Source organism: Pholis gunnellus (assembly GCF_910591455.1).
Source record: "Pholis gunnellus genome assembly, chromosome: 16".
NCBI classification, from domain to species: domain Eukaryota; kingdom Metazoa; phylum Chordata; class Actinopteri; order Perciformes; family Pholidae; genus Pholis; species Pholis gunnellus.
The window spans coordinates 5,312,488-5,327,525 of NC_136543.1; the positions used below are offsets into that span (position 1 = coordinate 5,312,488).

At 43.4% G+C, this 15,038-nt stretch overlaps 2 protein-coding genes across 2 annotated transcripts; one reads left to right on the top strand and one right to left on the bottom strand.

The window, feature by feature from the left end:
• Nucleotides 1-1,341: 1,341 nt before the first annotated feature.
• psmb2 (proteasome 20S subunit beta 2) lies at nt 1,342-11,385 on the bottom strand. Its single transcript, XM_079175619.1, has 6 exons — nt 11,195-11,385; nt 10,527-10,649; nt 10,317-10,387; nt 2,787-2,949; nt 2,260-2,309; nt 1,342-1,551 (listed from the first exon to the last, which is right to left on the bottom strand). Exons 1-6 carry the CDS (start codon nt 11,283-11,285, stop codon nt 1,438-1,440), a joined length of 612 nt encoding a protein of 203 aa, XP_079031745.1. The 5' UTR covers nt 11,286-11,385; the 3' UTR covers nt 1,342-1,437.
• A 99-nt stretch (nt 11,386-11,484) lies between these two features.
• Nucleotides 11,485-13,123, top strand: cdca5 (cell division cycle associated 5). Its single transcript, XM_079175760.1, has one exon. It carries the CDS (start codon nt 11,553-11,555, stop codon nt 12,348-12,350), a length of 798 nt encoding a protein of 265 aa, XP_079031886.1. The 5' UTR covers nt 11,485-11,552; the 3' UTR covers nt 12,351-13,123.
• The last annotated feature ends 1,915 nt before the right edge of the window (nt 13,124-15,038 follow it).

Here is a 15,038-nt window from a genome sequence, read left to right on the forward strand (position 1 = left end):
CTGACAGTGTGAGTTCAATGCTTTCTTTAGAATTATTTCATTGTCATATCTACCAGGACAAAATGTAGCAACACCGACATTTAACATTTGGTTTATCTTTGATACAATAGCACCCTGATGGTACATTTAAATTCTTTAACAGCCTGATTACTGACACTTCACCCTGTTAAATAAAGATGCACTGAAATAATGTGAAATGGCTTTCATGAAGACATCAACTTGGCAGGCTTTGTTTTTCACCCGAGTTGTTACCGTTATATTCGGAGCAAAGTGTCTGAGAGGGCAAAAGTGCAGCTAACAATCGAAGTTAACAATCGAAGACGAAAATGTTCCTTCTTTATATCAACCCACCTCCTGTACAAACTGTGACAGTCTGAGCGCCAAAGGGTCATTGGTGACTTAGGGAATGGTAGCTATATTACTAAAATCCACAATTAAATATATAATCCGAGTAGCTTTTTCCAGAGCTGTCAACTGCGTGTGGAACGTCAGTACGGTTACAGGTGATGGTGTATGAACAGCACATTTAATCACACTATCATACTCGTCGGAAGACTAAAAATGAGCCACAACAACAGAGACTAAACTCCGTCTTCTGATGAAGACTGTGAGATGCGATTGAAATTGAAACACGTAGGACACAGTTATCCATCTGCATCTGTCACAATGTGTTGTGTATTGTTGGTGGTGAATTAAACACTCAACCACCATCAGAACACCTGGTCACTATCAACCCATAATCAGTGACAATTTTGTGCAGGTTATATTTATTCATCTACTGTCACAGAGGTGTTAATAAAGCTCTACGGTCATGTTTTCAGATGTTTTGATTGACTACATGATATATTGCTATTATTAACTTCAGGGTTCAATGCTGGTGAGTCAGAAAGCAGCTAGCTTGTATTAAATGTACAGCGGCTAGCATCTACTCAGTCGTATGCTAAATTAAATTTGTAATTTCCCCGTGAGGGATTCATAAAGTATGCTATCTTCTTCTCCTTTTTATTGCTTGAAAATTATACAGTAAATATAAGAGTTTTAAAACACCATTTAAACTAAACATGATTGTTTTTACTTCTGACTTCAATGCTACTAATATAGTTTTGTCATTCAGGGAACAAAACTCGATGAGAAAACTACTTTTCCTATTTCTAAGTTAAACCATGTGCATGCGTGTTTTATTACACGTGTACAAGCATGAGCAAGTGTACATTACCCACACGCACACTCAGTACAAGTGCAAAAGTACACAGCCAGGAGGCTGTTCTCTTTCTATGTGCAGATGAGTAGACTAGAGAGCAACGAGAAAGCACCACAGGGACAGAGAGCTTGTATCTCAACTGTGTGTCACTTTTTATTGGAACAGAAAGAGCAAGGAGGTCAATGGTACAAAAAAAAAAAAGGGAAAGAGAGAAACGAGGGCGTGAGGGTTGGTAGTTAAGCAGCCTTAATATTTTTGCCGGAGGTGAGCGTCTCCAGGTCATGGATGCCCTCCTTGTCAATCACTCGGACGGTGAAGGAGGGGAGGTTCAGGATGAAGCGCTTGTTCAGCTGGAGGAGAGAGAGAAGAGACAAGAAGTATTAAGATAAAGACACGAATAAGCAGACTGGATGTAGAATCAAATAAAGCAGAGAAATAAGGAAGCCGCAGAGTGATAAAAACTAAACAAAGTGGGGTGCTGACTATTTAAGGCTAATTGCCTGTGACTGGAAACAAACACACTTCCATTTTATCAAATGCATCAACCCACATCGACGACAATCCACAGGACCGCAAGTTTAGTTTCTTTTCCTCTGGCGTGCTTAGTGAAGCGTCCGCAAACAGCTGTTTAGAAATCACACAAATCTCCTGCTGGTTATGTGTTGTGAACTTATTAGCTTCATCTGTAATCATTGATTGAGGCTCCGCTGTGCGGCTTTAAGCTCGACGGTTTCACTGTGAGAAAGGAGTCCTACAGATTCACGTAAAATAATAACGTTAACGATTTCTCTCCCGCGGAGCCGACGGGAAAAAACTACTTTTGTTCAGTACATTTCAGCCCGGTGAAGACTCCCCGAGCTAAGGTCGCCGTGGATTGAGCGGTTGTGCTGCTTTTGACGTGGACTCCCAGTGATAAGAGTCTAATCCTTGTGAGGGTGAATCGTACACTGAGGCCACGTTGCTATCCCGAGCGACATAATTAACAATTAAATAAGATGCTTATTGTTCTTATTCATACTGGTGAAAAAACTGAATGAGTAAAAACTTCTCTAACTCACTTCCTCAATGCACTTCTTCAGCAGATCCACGGCCTCGTCTCGGGTCAGATCTAGAACAAAACAACAACAAAAACAGAAGAAAATGAGAATGGTGAAAAGGAAGAAGAGGGGGAATGACTGAGACACAAATTAGATTATTATGAAGAGGGAAAACAGCCTTTATTAACGGGGAAATTAAGTGGACTTTGCGGTGTGGTGTTGGGGCGAAAGGAGGGACCGAGACGCCATGTGAGGAAAGATAACGAGTTCAAATTGCTAAAAGCACTTGATGCTAGTTTGTCAGATTTATCAGGGATATTTTCACTGCAAACCACCGTGGAATAAACACAAATTGTTGTCAAACCACCGTTCGGGGAAAATCCTTTTATGCGACAGTGACAAGAGTCTGTCCCATGACCAAAGTGTGCATCAACTGCATAGTCTCTGCAGTGAACGCTCTACACACCTGCCGTCTTTCCAGTCAGTCTCACTGGAACAATAAAGAGAAGGAAAAAAAAAACATGCACGAGGCATTTCTCTGCACCGACCTGGTCTGTAGTGCTGGTCGAGAATGGAGAGCGTGAGGAAGGCTCCGTAGCCGTGGGCGGCGAAGGGGGCCTTGGCCAGAGAAGACAGGTAGTCCATGTAGTAGAGGCCGGGCCCGTCTGTGTCGTCGTAGCCCGCCAGCAACAGGTTCACGTGGTACGGAGTCTGGAGCCAGAGGGAGGGGAAAGATCCACATCAGAGATGTACGCTAACAGAGTTCAATGCTGCTGTAGGAAAGCTCCTCCAGAACCACAGAGGGCAATGTGAGACTGTTTACGCAGGGTTTCTTTGTGACAAGTCAAATTCAATCGGGAAGTTTGTGTGCGCTGAAATGCTATTTGGGAACTATTTGGGATTGTTAGTTGATTATTGACCTTCCATTTTAGCAGAGACGTGCAGCGATGCACACAGCATAACCATCAGAGGGGAGGGAAGAAGGGGGTGTAGCTGGAGAGGGAGGGAGGGAGGGAGGGAGAGGGGAAAGGGCATCACAGGACAGAGCAGGTGAGTGTGCTCGAGGAGGAGGGGGGGGGAAATCAGGGTGTCACTGGCAGTGTGACATCTGCTGGGAGTCGGCACCCCATGTTGCTCCCTCCCTCTTCATCCTTCTTTACCTCCCTCCCCCCCTCTCCCCACCCCCCCGCCTTCACCCTGTGCCCTGGAGTAGCGCCAGGGCTCATTAAAAACTTCTAAAGTCGTTTCTCTTGCCCCTTCCCCCCTCCTCCCCCTACTTCTCTTTTTAAATTACATCTTTTACGCTTCCAGCCTCTTCTCCCTTCTCTTCCTCCAAAACACTAATTTTCTCTCCTCGTTGTTGCAAGCCACCGTTCCTCATTTAAAAAAAAAAGAAAAAAAGAATTCCCTTTAAAGCTCGACTTTACAAACTTGTGGCCTAAATTCTTGACGGAGATAGAAGCAGTGCAGTGTTTTCAGGGTTCAAATGCAACGGTAATAATGCCGCGATCACGGTCGCGCAGTGCGACAAACGTGACTCACGTGTCGCCAGGCGAGTTTGCGATCCGCACACCTGCCCTCTCGTTTCAATTCACCTCTGAGCCAACCTGCTCATATCTGTGACTTGTGTGTTAGCTCCGTGTTTGCCACCAGGGCAATGATGATCGCTGTGCTCCCTGTGGAGCGGACTCCAGTCTGTGTGCTAACGATGGTTTTGAATCCACACACGTGTGTGTGTGTGTGTGTGTGTGTGTGTGTGTGTGTGTGTGTGTGTACACAACAGGCGTGAATCTCAGGTTGAATATCTTAGTGTGTGTGTGTGTGTGTGTGTGTGTGTGTGTGTGTGTGTTTATGTGTGCTTTAACTCCTCCGTGAGCCTGCGAAAGCCCCAGTGGCGTCACCCCCCACAACCCACACCCCACACCCACCCACCCACCCACTAGACACCTGTCTCGTTGGTTACAATGTAACAATAATATGGACTTGGCATCAAAATAACCTTCCCATGTCACCTCGAAGGGAAGCCGGCACCTTGTTAACCCAGCCACCTGAACTCACACCCAAGTTCACATACAAGCAATACACATATGTTTTATACCTCCCTCCCTCCCTCCCGCTGTGACGCTTGCTCTCAGCCAAGCAAGGCGACCGTTGTGCCACGAAACAAAAGCTTCACGTGTGCGTTGCTACCGTCACCTTCATCAGACACGAACCTGCAACACCTGTTTGTTTGTTTGTTTGTTTGTTTTTCAAGGGAATAGTTTGTGGAAAGATATTCTGGAAATAAAAAAAGTTTATTTGCATTCTTGCCAAGAATTAGTTGTGAAGACTGATACCACTCTATTGTATGTACGGTGAAAAGAATTAGCTCGAGGTAGGCCGGTTTCGTTAGCATTGGACAGAGCCATGCTAGTGGTTTTCCCTCAGTTTCCAGTCTTTGTGCTAAGCTAAGCCAACGGGCTTCTAGCGGTAGCTACATACTTTGTGTACAGACTTGAGAGTGGTACCCATCTTCTCATCGAACTCTCTGCAAAACGACGAATAAGCAAATTTCCCAAAATGTTGCACCGTCCCTTTAAGACATCGGCAGTGTAGGATAAGAGCAAAAAAACGCTTTAGTGGTGGCACAAATTAAGGTCAGGCTTCTAACAATCATCCCAAACTTGTCCCCCAAACTCCCCTCTTCCACGTTCCAGCACTCCCCCCTCCCCTCCCCTCCTTTTTCCTACCTCCCACCTCCTCCTCTCTCCCTCCCTCCCCCTTATTTTTGCACCCTGCCCCGGGGTGTGTTCTCTTTATTGGCATTTCTCCTCAATCTGCTGTATTAATTGTTCATCTGTGCAGGAGCAGGGGAGCCGCGTGCAATATGGTGGCAGTAATTATTTGTACCCATTGTGTGCCCGCGCTACAAAATATTTTACAAACCCATATGGGGCTGTAGATCACTGACGCGCACAGGCTAACTGTTGCTGCGGCCTCACGGAAAAGTCGGAAAACAGCTCGAACTTTACGGGGTCGACAATAATCTTACTGGTTCGGCACTCTGCAGAGCAAACACCTAAATATATACAAAAACTAATGACTGCAAGGCATTAAGACGGGATCTAAAAATGTGATATTTATAAACCATCTGTTTTGCTGCATCTAACCTCACGTCTCCTCCTAAACCTGTTTATTCAATATCAAATGAATCTCTATTTGTCTTCCACACACGTTTTCTTTGCAAATATTGCAGTACATCAGACAGGAAGCTCAAACAAACAGAGGCAGAGCAGAAGCCGAGCTTCTATGTCCCTAAAACTTTGTTTTGCTCTGTGGTGAATTTCATGCGTATCATTACCGATATGATGCATGCAGCAGAGTCCAGGCCTCAGGTGATTATGCTCACCGCTAGTGTTCTTTGTCTCCTCTCCAAAGCTTGAGTGAAGGCAGTACTCCAGAGGTTAGCAGAGTTGTTTTTCTGGACGGCAGGCTGGTATAAGGAAGCGCACGGTCGTATGCGAACGGGGGGTTTCGCTCGCTCGGCGCCGACATGCTCCGCTGGCTTTAGCTAACTACACCTCCCGGAGGTCTGCAGCCACCGGGGTATGACGTCTCTCAGACTAAAGGACTCATCCGTAATTTATCCTGCAGGAATACGGCCATCAGAATTAACAATATACCACTGATTCATGTATTAGCCAGTGTGTGTTGTTTTTTTTTAACCTGAGGGTCTGGATGTGCCAGTGGGATCACATGGTGATTTCTTTTTTTTCTTGGGGGGGGGTCAGAAGATGATTTAAGGATGGTAGGAAAAAAAACAAAGATTTGATATACAAAAGCAGATCATTATCTTTCCTTTCTGTCTGGGCTGAACCTTAATCTGCCATGATTTAATCAGATTAATTAAAATAGATTCCATGCAGCCCGTTCCCCAGACAAGAGCCGAGCGTGGTGTTGGACTACAGGCGGTTTTCAGCTACATACATCTACATCCAAATTGGTTTCAGTCAACGAATGGGCTTAATCCATGTTCCATGTTGTTGGAAATGTTTGGTTTCCAAAACTTGCAACATAGCAATCGTTTAATCATTTTCTAAATGTATTGGTTTGTCCTTATAGCATACTGCATTACTTAAGAGTTTATTTAATGAGAGTAGAAGTGTTGATAGATGTAGGCAGTTCAGTAGAATACACGTTTGTTCTTATTAACCTGTTATAGCACAATGACTGTTATTGTGTGAGATGAAATGATTCGTCAAAAAAATGTATCTTGGCGTTATTAATCGTTCAATCAATAGAAATGTGAGGATTTGATGCTGTTGATTGAATATCTTTCTGATGTAAAACAAAATAAGAACTTTAAAGAAGTTACCTGGGGCTCTGTGAAATTTGAATGCGCATTTTGCAAATATTTTGTGGCACTTTGTAAACCAAATGACTAATCTATTGATGCATCTGTTGATTACAATGTAAATAACAAACCATTACTTAAAGTGGGAATGGAACAACTGTACTAAACTGTTAACGCTTCAGACACCTCTTCAGACAGAATCCTTTCTGACCCAAATAAGACACAAAAACAGCTCAGATTGCATCTCCCGCATGTCGGTGAAAGCAACGTTACTTCTCGTTGATAATAAACACACATTCCATATTCTACATACTCAATATGGTCTGGGGCGGAAAAAAGAAAAAAAAAAAGCCCTGTTTATACAACATAATTTGCAAATGTCCATGCACTCTGGAGGTTGATGAATGTGAGAGGAGCGTAGCTGGAGGAAGGTGTGGGATGCAGAGGAGAAACTGCTATTGCTTCAGTTTCTGAGCACTCCTGAGAACGCGGCATTAGTAAATCCTGCACTCATAAAACCAAATTCATCACCGTGAGGCACGGAAAAAATAACGATACACTCGCCGCTCGTGGCAAGACATGAATATAAATGTCATCCTCTACAACATGTGCAACCTTGACAGAAGTGGATAAAAAAAAAAAAGAAAAAAAAACACATCCCCATCCTATAGGTCCCTCCCGTGCGTTGTGTCTGTGCGTTGTGTTGTTGACTCCTACTCGCTCTCACACTAAGTCTGCGCGGTGTTGTCTACTGGGCCTGGTTGCCTCCCCATGGGACCCCCACCCCCCCCTGCTCTGCCCCTATCCCCCGTTCGATGTGTCCCACATTCCCTCCTCTGCCACACTAATTGTTTTTTGTAATTATTTTCACCCTTCTGCTATTGTGACAGGCAGCGGCTGCACTGCTCTTAACAAATTAGTGCGAGCGATGCTCAACGGGCGGGTTGGGAGCAGCAGAGCCGACTTGAGCGGAGCGCGTCCGCACATACAGAGAGACAGACACAGACACACACACAGACAGACACACAGACACACACACACACACACACACACACACAGACACACACACACACACACACACACACACACACACACACACACACACACACACACACACACACACACACACACACACACACACACACACACACACACACACACACACACACACACACACACACACTACACGGTGGAACAAGTGTAAAATGTATGCAGGGCTGAAACAATTAGTCGATCAACGGAAAATGATCACGTCACTGTTTCGGTAATGGATTTATGTCATTTTTAAGCGACGATGTGAAACACCATGTTGTTCTTAGCGTCTCAAATGTGGGGATTTGTTCGGCCCACCATTTTCTGAACCAAAGAGAAAAGATAGAAATATGATTGGCAGATTGATAATGACAGTAGTTGTTAGCTGCGGCCGTACAAATATGTTTCCAAAAAGGCACACACGGTATGCACTTAGTCAGCAGATGCTCAGATTTTGGGGCTGGCGGGGGCAAAGAGTCTGCATGATGGGCTTCATTGGGGCTGGGAATCAAACAAGTATTGAAAAGTATCCAAAGTTGGTCAGATTCTTAGACGCACCTATATTTCCTGTTCAGGACACTTCTCTCACTTCAGATTACACGTTAATTAAGCATTGAGCAGTTTGGGGGTTCTGTGTGTTCGAGGCACTTTAGTGAGTTTAGGCGACATAAATAAAATTGATTTTGTCTCTTAACCAAGTTACCAAACCGACACTGATTGCTACATACTGAATTTGGTCTTGTCCTGCAAATTGGGGGTGTAACTGAAACTCCAGTGACCTTTAATTAAAACATCACCTATTAACATTCAAGTGTAGATTAAGTAGAGTATAATACTAAAATAGCTAAACAGGGATTGAATTCAGAGAGTGAGTGTCCATGCTTGTTTTACAGTATAAATGCATGTAAATCTAGTTCTTGCTTGTGTGCCTTTCCCTGTACTGCCTGCTTTAAAGTGTATTTTGCTTCTGCAGGGCTCCCAGGTCTCTGCAAGGCCTTCAGGAAACACATAATAATTACTAAAAGCACTGCACTTTTTAAAGACGTGTTTGGCATAAATAACACGGCCAACTCACAAACATGCAAACTGATAAATTAGCTGGTTAAGGTGCCCGGTTGCGCTCAGAAATGAGGAAAGAATCTGAACCTTCATATATTTTTGTTTGGTCAGATTTTGGTATTGAAGTGTCTGAATGGCTCGAGCTGATAGAAGCACAAACACAGGTGTAATTACAGGTGAGTTTTAATTCCCACCAGAACATCACAGGAGAGTGACGTCATCAAGACAATTGGGTTTGAGCGTTGTTAATTTAATTAAAACACATAATTTAAAGCAGGAATTATAAGTAAACATATTCCTGACAAGGGCGAGTAAACCACATATGGTTACCGTCCCCGCCATTTGAAGCGAGTATTGCTTTAGATTAATTAATTAGTGATTCTATCATTCGTTCCCTACAGCCAAATGAGATTGTAAATGCTAACAGAGGAAGGTAATTAAGTTAAAATAGAAATTAAAATATTTATAGGCATGTTCACTCATTACTCCAAGATGAATATGCTTAATTCAGAGGGTGACCACTGGTACCGGGGATTAATTAGCTACTGTTGGGTTAACTGAGGGAATATACTCAGATACAGGTGGGTTTGAAAAGGTTTGTTTAAGTGCACAGAAAAAAACACACACGTGTACACCAGAAGCATAAAAGAAGGAGCAGGTCAGAGGATACGCGGCAACTCAAAGTGCAGCAGACGGTGCAAGTTGAATTGATACCACGAGGCCGTTCAGTTTGTTTTCTGTGAATATTCAATGTGTGTTCTTGTTTTCAAAGACAATTTTCTAATTTCACACGACCCTATCTGACAGTGCAGTAAAAGTAATTTTTTAATTTTTCCTTCAAAATATTGAAGGAAAAAAGAAAAACAGGTGACTTAACTATATTCAGTTAAAAGGTGTGGAGCTAAATAAACAAATAGGTGCATATCAACTGACTGGTCACCAAAGAGCTTTTTGTTCTTGATCAGAAGCACAATGCTATAAATTCATTGTCTCCTGTGAGGAGCCAAAGTGGAGCAAACGTTACCTCACAAAAATACATCATCTCTTATGTGATTGTGTGCAGCTATGAAGTTCAAATAAGAAAATGTTCCCCATCAACCCAAACAATTACTTGATTATAGTCATATCTCTCAAACAGACTAAATCACACAACATAAACATTGCTACCTCTGCTTTATGGGAAGCTGAGATAGCTTAAGATAAGACCGGTGCCGACAGGAACAGATGATTTCAAACAAAAACAAATAAACGTGGACTAAGATAAATACATAGCTTTCTACACTTTGCAATAAGGTAATTTCATGCTTTGGCAAGCTTGATCGTTCAATGGTTTTTTAAAGCCACTGTTTGTTTACTTGATAAGTGAAAATGGATCACATCAGTGTCGGGTCTGAACCTCACACGAACCAAGACGGCTAAACACAGTTTGAGTGAACATGAGCAACTGATCTGAATTCATAAACGTTTAGTTTGACCCATTATATTCTAACTCAATGTAATTGTATCACTAACCGTTTTGGTGTAGTGGATAGTCTGCTGGTTTGCCACTCAGTTAATTGTGACACAAAATACAAAGACAGCTTAAAGCTCAGAGATTTGTGTGACATATGTTCTCTTATAGACTCTGTTGATCGTTTTGTGTTGTGATAGTTACCCTGCTCCGGAGGTAATCTGCAAGATTCTTTCTTGTGAAGTTTGCTGCTGCTGCCGGACTGAGCTCATAACCTAGAACAAAAATAAGAGGCAAAGAAACGTCATCGAGACACAGAGTTGTATCTGTGTGGTTCTAAATATTATTACTATACAGTTTGGAGTTCATGTGGAGACCTCCGAGGAGGAGAACGGACACAGTCATCATCCCTACCGTTCCTCATCTTGTAGAGCTGAACATTCTTCTGGATGTACTCTGCAAACTGGGCTGTGTCCCCCGCTTCTCCAACACACAGCAACAAGATCTTCTCACTCAGTTTGAACATCTTGTCATAGTCTGAAAAACAAAAACAAGGAACATAATTTAAACGAATTATGAGTGTTCATTTGCTGTTTGCCTGAGGTAGCAACGTTAAATCAGTAACGTGAATCTCTTTCACTTTCACTGTCAGCTTGAACAGCTCATGCTAACCGTGCTAACGGTAGCTTGACATTCAAATGCATCAAATGGCATTAACTCAGGCTGGTACGTGACAATAATTGAATGCATACTTGTGTGTGTTAAGAGTTATCTAAAGAAAAGTACACAAACTGCTAAAACACAATGAGAAAGATGTATCCGGGTCTTAAACTTATTGTAGCTAACATTGCTGTTAGCTTTGCTAGCTCAAGTCACATTCGGAATATGTGGTTACGTTTCGACAATAGCAACGTTTCACATTATACATCAATTTGCAATAAGAATAAAGAACTTTACGCATTATTTATCAGTACAACAGGCTGGTTTTAATGTGAACAAGAGCTATGACTACAGGTCTTGTTAGCAGGTTTAGCTAAAGCAACCGGCTGAGTGGCTAAAGCTAAGCTAACGCGTTGTCATACCGTGTTTCATCTGAATGATGCTGTTGGCTGCAACATTATCGGCGGCGACGAGGACGAAATCTGGTCCCTGTATGCCAATTAAATACTCCATTCTGTCAAACAGGTATGAGCTGAACGATTTCTACAATAATCAGAGATAGCAGGCGTCTCTTAACCTCGGCTGTACAGATTACACAGCAAAAGTTTGAGATTGGTGGCGCGGGCTGTTGTCGTCACCGGAAAACGACGTTTCGTGCTTTCTACGCGACTCGGGCGGGCAATTTGAGATTTGAGCGGACTGCTGTGTGGCGATACTACCCCCTCCGATTGTCGAGGAACTCCAAGGATAGTCGTTTATTTCACCAGGAAAAGGGTCAGTATGAACGAAGGGACGCTCCACAACATAATGGCGGAATCTAATAATCTGAACAGCTCACAGAGGAGACGGTCGCCGCGTCTGAGCTCAGCTCCTCAGGCTAGCGTTAAAACTGACAACAAAATGGCGCTGACCTCGGTTGCTGTTAAACGCTCCATCACTGTGAGGAAAATAGCTCCCAGGAAAACAGTGGCACCGTCGGAGCACAACAAGGAGAACACGCCGAGACGGGCGGTGTTAGAAAGAAGCCAGCAGAAGAATCCGCAGGGCTCCTCCTCGGGTCCTGTCCCGGGCCGCGGGGGCTCCTCCTCGGCCAAGAAGAAGAAGAAGGCCGCTGTTCTGTCACCGATCCTCCCTTCCACGCCGCCGGCCCGACCTCACCCCCAACAGCCGGCAGCGGATCCAGAGGACGCGGTGTGGTCACAGAAGGTGCGCCGCTCCTACAGCAGGCTCAGCGACAAGTCCTTCAGCAGCCCGGACTCCCGGGATAACCTGTTCGGCTTTGAGAAGATGAACACACCCGAGGTGGGCCCGAGAGTGCTGCGATCCAAGACGGGTCTGGGGGTTTCTTGTGTATCCCTATCTGGTCTGAGCTTATTCACCTCGTTGCTTGAGGCGGACGACTGTGGTTCCGCTTCCCTGGAGCCGGACCAAAACATCCCCGGGGTGGTTTTGGTGAAGGAGAAGAGGAGCAGGAGGAAGAAGGTCCCGCCGATCGGCACCACAGAGCTGGACGCACTGGCCGCCGAGATGAACGCAGAGTTTGAGGAGGCGGAGGACTTTGAGTTGCTTGTGGAGTAAATAATGTGAATCAAAGACTGAAGGAATCTCTGACAGCATGTTGTTTATATGTCTCTGACATGCTGGAAAACACTGACTCTGGAAGGACAACACGCACCTGTGTGCCTCCAACTCAAAACACTCACGTGTCTGTATATTTCCTGCTCTAGATGTTGTACATTTTTGATGCTTTGGAGTTTCGTGGTTCATTTAAAGGCTCTTCATGTGGTTGTTTGGGACAGTATTATGTAGACGAGTAAAATCTAAAGCATGTTCTTTGTTTTTGGTCATTATTGACACATTATACAGAGTTTGTTTATTGTGATCAAATATCTTATGTTTGTCCAACTTGGAAAAATTTAATTTTGCAAGTATGTTTTCAAATGGGCTCTGACTGTTTCAATAGATTGTTCTGTCTCAATGGGAGATTGGGCACACGATACATAGAGGGAAATTATTTGGCAGTTTAATCTATAACATAATCACATGTGGAAGCTGGAGTTTGTAAACTTCGAAACATTATTTGCAGGATATCGGGAGATAAAATAAATAGGCTGACTTGGCATTTTGTATATTTATATCACTGGAGACCACAGAGATGTAGCAGCAGTTCAGTGGTCTGTAACCAGGATACTACCCGTTGTATAATGTTTTATGTACATTAATTGACACAGTATTTCAGCGTAAGACTAAGATGGCACCGGTCAATGTTGTACACTCTTTTTATGCTTCATCTGTCCATGATTAAACACAACTTTTTTTATTTTTGGTTGCCTGTTAATGTAAATACATATTTAACCAATGAAATCACCAGAACTGACTTGAGACATAGAGGTGTATTCAGTCACAGTAAACAGCACATTTTGAGAGTTCGTCAGTGATGGTTTTAGTAACGTCGTCAATCTTAATACAACCACAACACAAATATTTGCAGTATTTCAAATTCCACACAGTCTTTGTAAAAAGAAAAAGAGGAGTTGGTTATCCTCTCAATCTGGCCTCAATAACAATCTATTGTTTGTTTTGACATGTAAGCAAAATCTAGAGTAATATCCAAACCATATAACACCCGTTAAGAGACGATGCCACAAAGAAATCGGCTCATATAATCATCCAAAAGAGTTCTGAGCTATGAGATGTGACCGTTGGACAGCTGAGAGTTTGGGGGAGACGGCGGCCCTAGTTACTGATCATGTAAACCTGCACGGGGCCCTAATAAGGTCCTCGCAGAGCACGCTGACTAGCAACACATTCCCATACACAGCGTCGGTCTCCAGTGACTCTGATGAGGCGGACTGAATGAGTGAGTGGGCGATCTGTCTGGATTTAATGAGAATGGTGGACAGGTAAAACGTTTTCCTCTAGAGTCTCTTAAAGGTGTAAGTGGATGTGTTGCATAATTTGCACTAACGAGGGGAGAAGGGGGGCGGGGGGGGGGGGGGGTTGTTAACTGTCATGTCTGCCTCTGACTGTGCAACCTTCTCTCTTAGATTAACTGTGAGTCTTACACGTCCTACCTGGTAGTTTAAATGACTCTGCATCACAGTTATTTGGAGGGATTGCAAGATTACAGTGAATATCTTGTCTATGTTCATAGATCATATGGATTATTACGGGATAGAAGCAACTGTCGTAAAAGACCTAAATCGTAAATGTGCCAAATGCAAAGATTTGTAACATTCTAAAAATGTCATTTTGCCACTATTTAGACTCACATGTCCTGTGGAAAAGTTCTGTTGTTAAATATTAAAAAGGTTTTTGTAGCAAAACATTTGAAAGAAGGTGATATTCCACAAAGTAAGCTATCAACTAAAAGTATAGTTTGGGTAAAAACTCCCTGCCCGATTCCATTTACTGTCAATCGATGAAATGTAGGGATTTTATTCTCTTTCCACCAATAATGGAGTCACAGCTGTCTTGTTGCCAGGTTTGGGCGCCACTTGATCCAAGCTGTTAAGTTTACTTGCCAGATGCTCTGTGCTCAAGTTATTAGTGCATAATCCTTGCTGTTTTTATAATGCCTAATTAAAAATACCGCCACAGCAATAAAAATATCAGGGTGGAATAAATAAACCCCGAAGATCTGTATTCGAATTTAAAGAAGTGATCCACAGCCGCTGCATGCAGAGGACGCTGACAAGTACATCTTCATCTCTGAATAGGCCTACACGATGAAGCTGGTTGTTTACACCTGCTGAGAGCGCGTGCACTGGTAGTATTTGTGAGCGTGTGTGTGTGTGTGTGCGAGGAAGAGAGCGACATAGCGGGATAATGAATGTGTGGCAGCGAGCGAGTAAATCCACAATTTGCTCACGCATTTTAGGGGGTGCAGAGCGTGCTCTGTTTTTCTTCCTCAGGTGCCAGCTCATGTTCATTTGGCATCTCAGCTCCCTGGGAGAGGAGACATGTTTTAACTTTTTTTTTTTTGCAGAGCACAACACATGGCTTGCCTTTTTGTATATTTTTAACAAGGTATTCATGTCTGTCTTGTCACTTCGACTGGAGTTTCCAAACAGAGTGAAGCAGGAGTGTTTTTGTGAGCTGCCACTGCCAGAAACACTTATTGATTTACAGCACTGCTGCTGCTGCTTTTGAGTCTGTTCATGCTGAATTTTTTTTGGAAGGTTGGATATTTTACACTCATATTCATGTGTTTTTTTTTTACTTCTTCTTACCCCCCCCCCTTTCTCTCTCTCTCTCTCTCTCTCT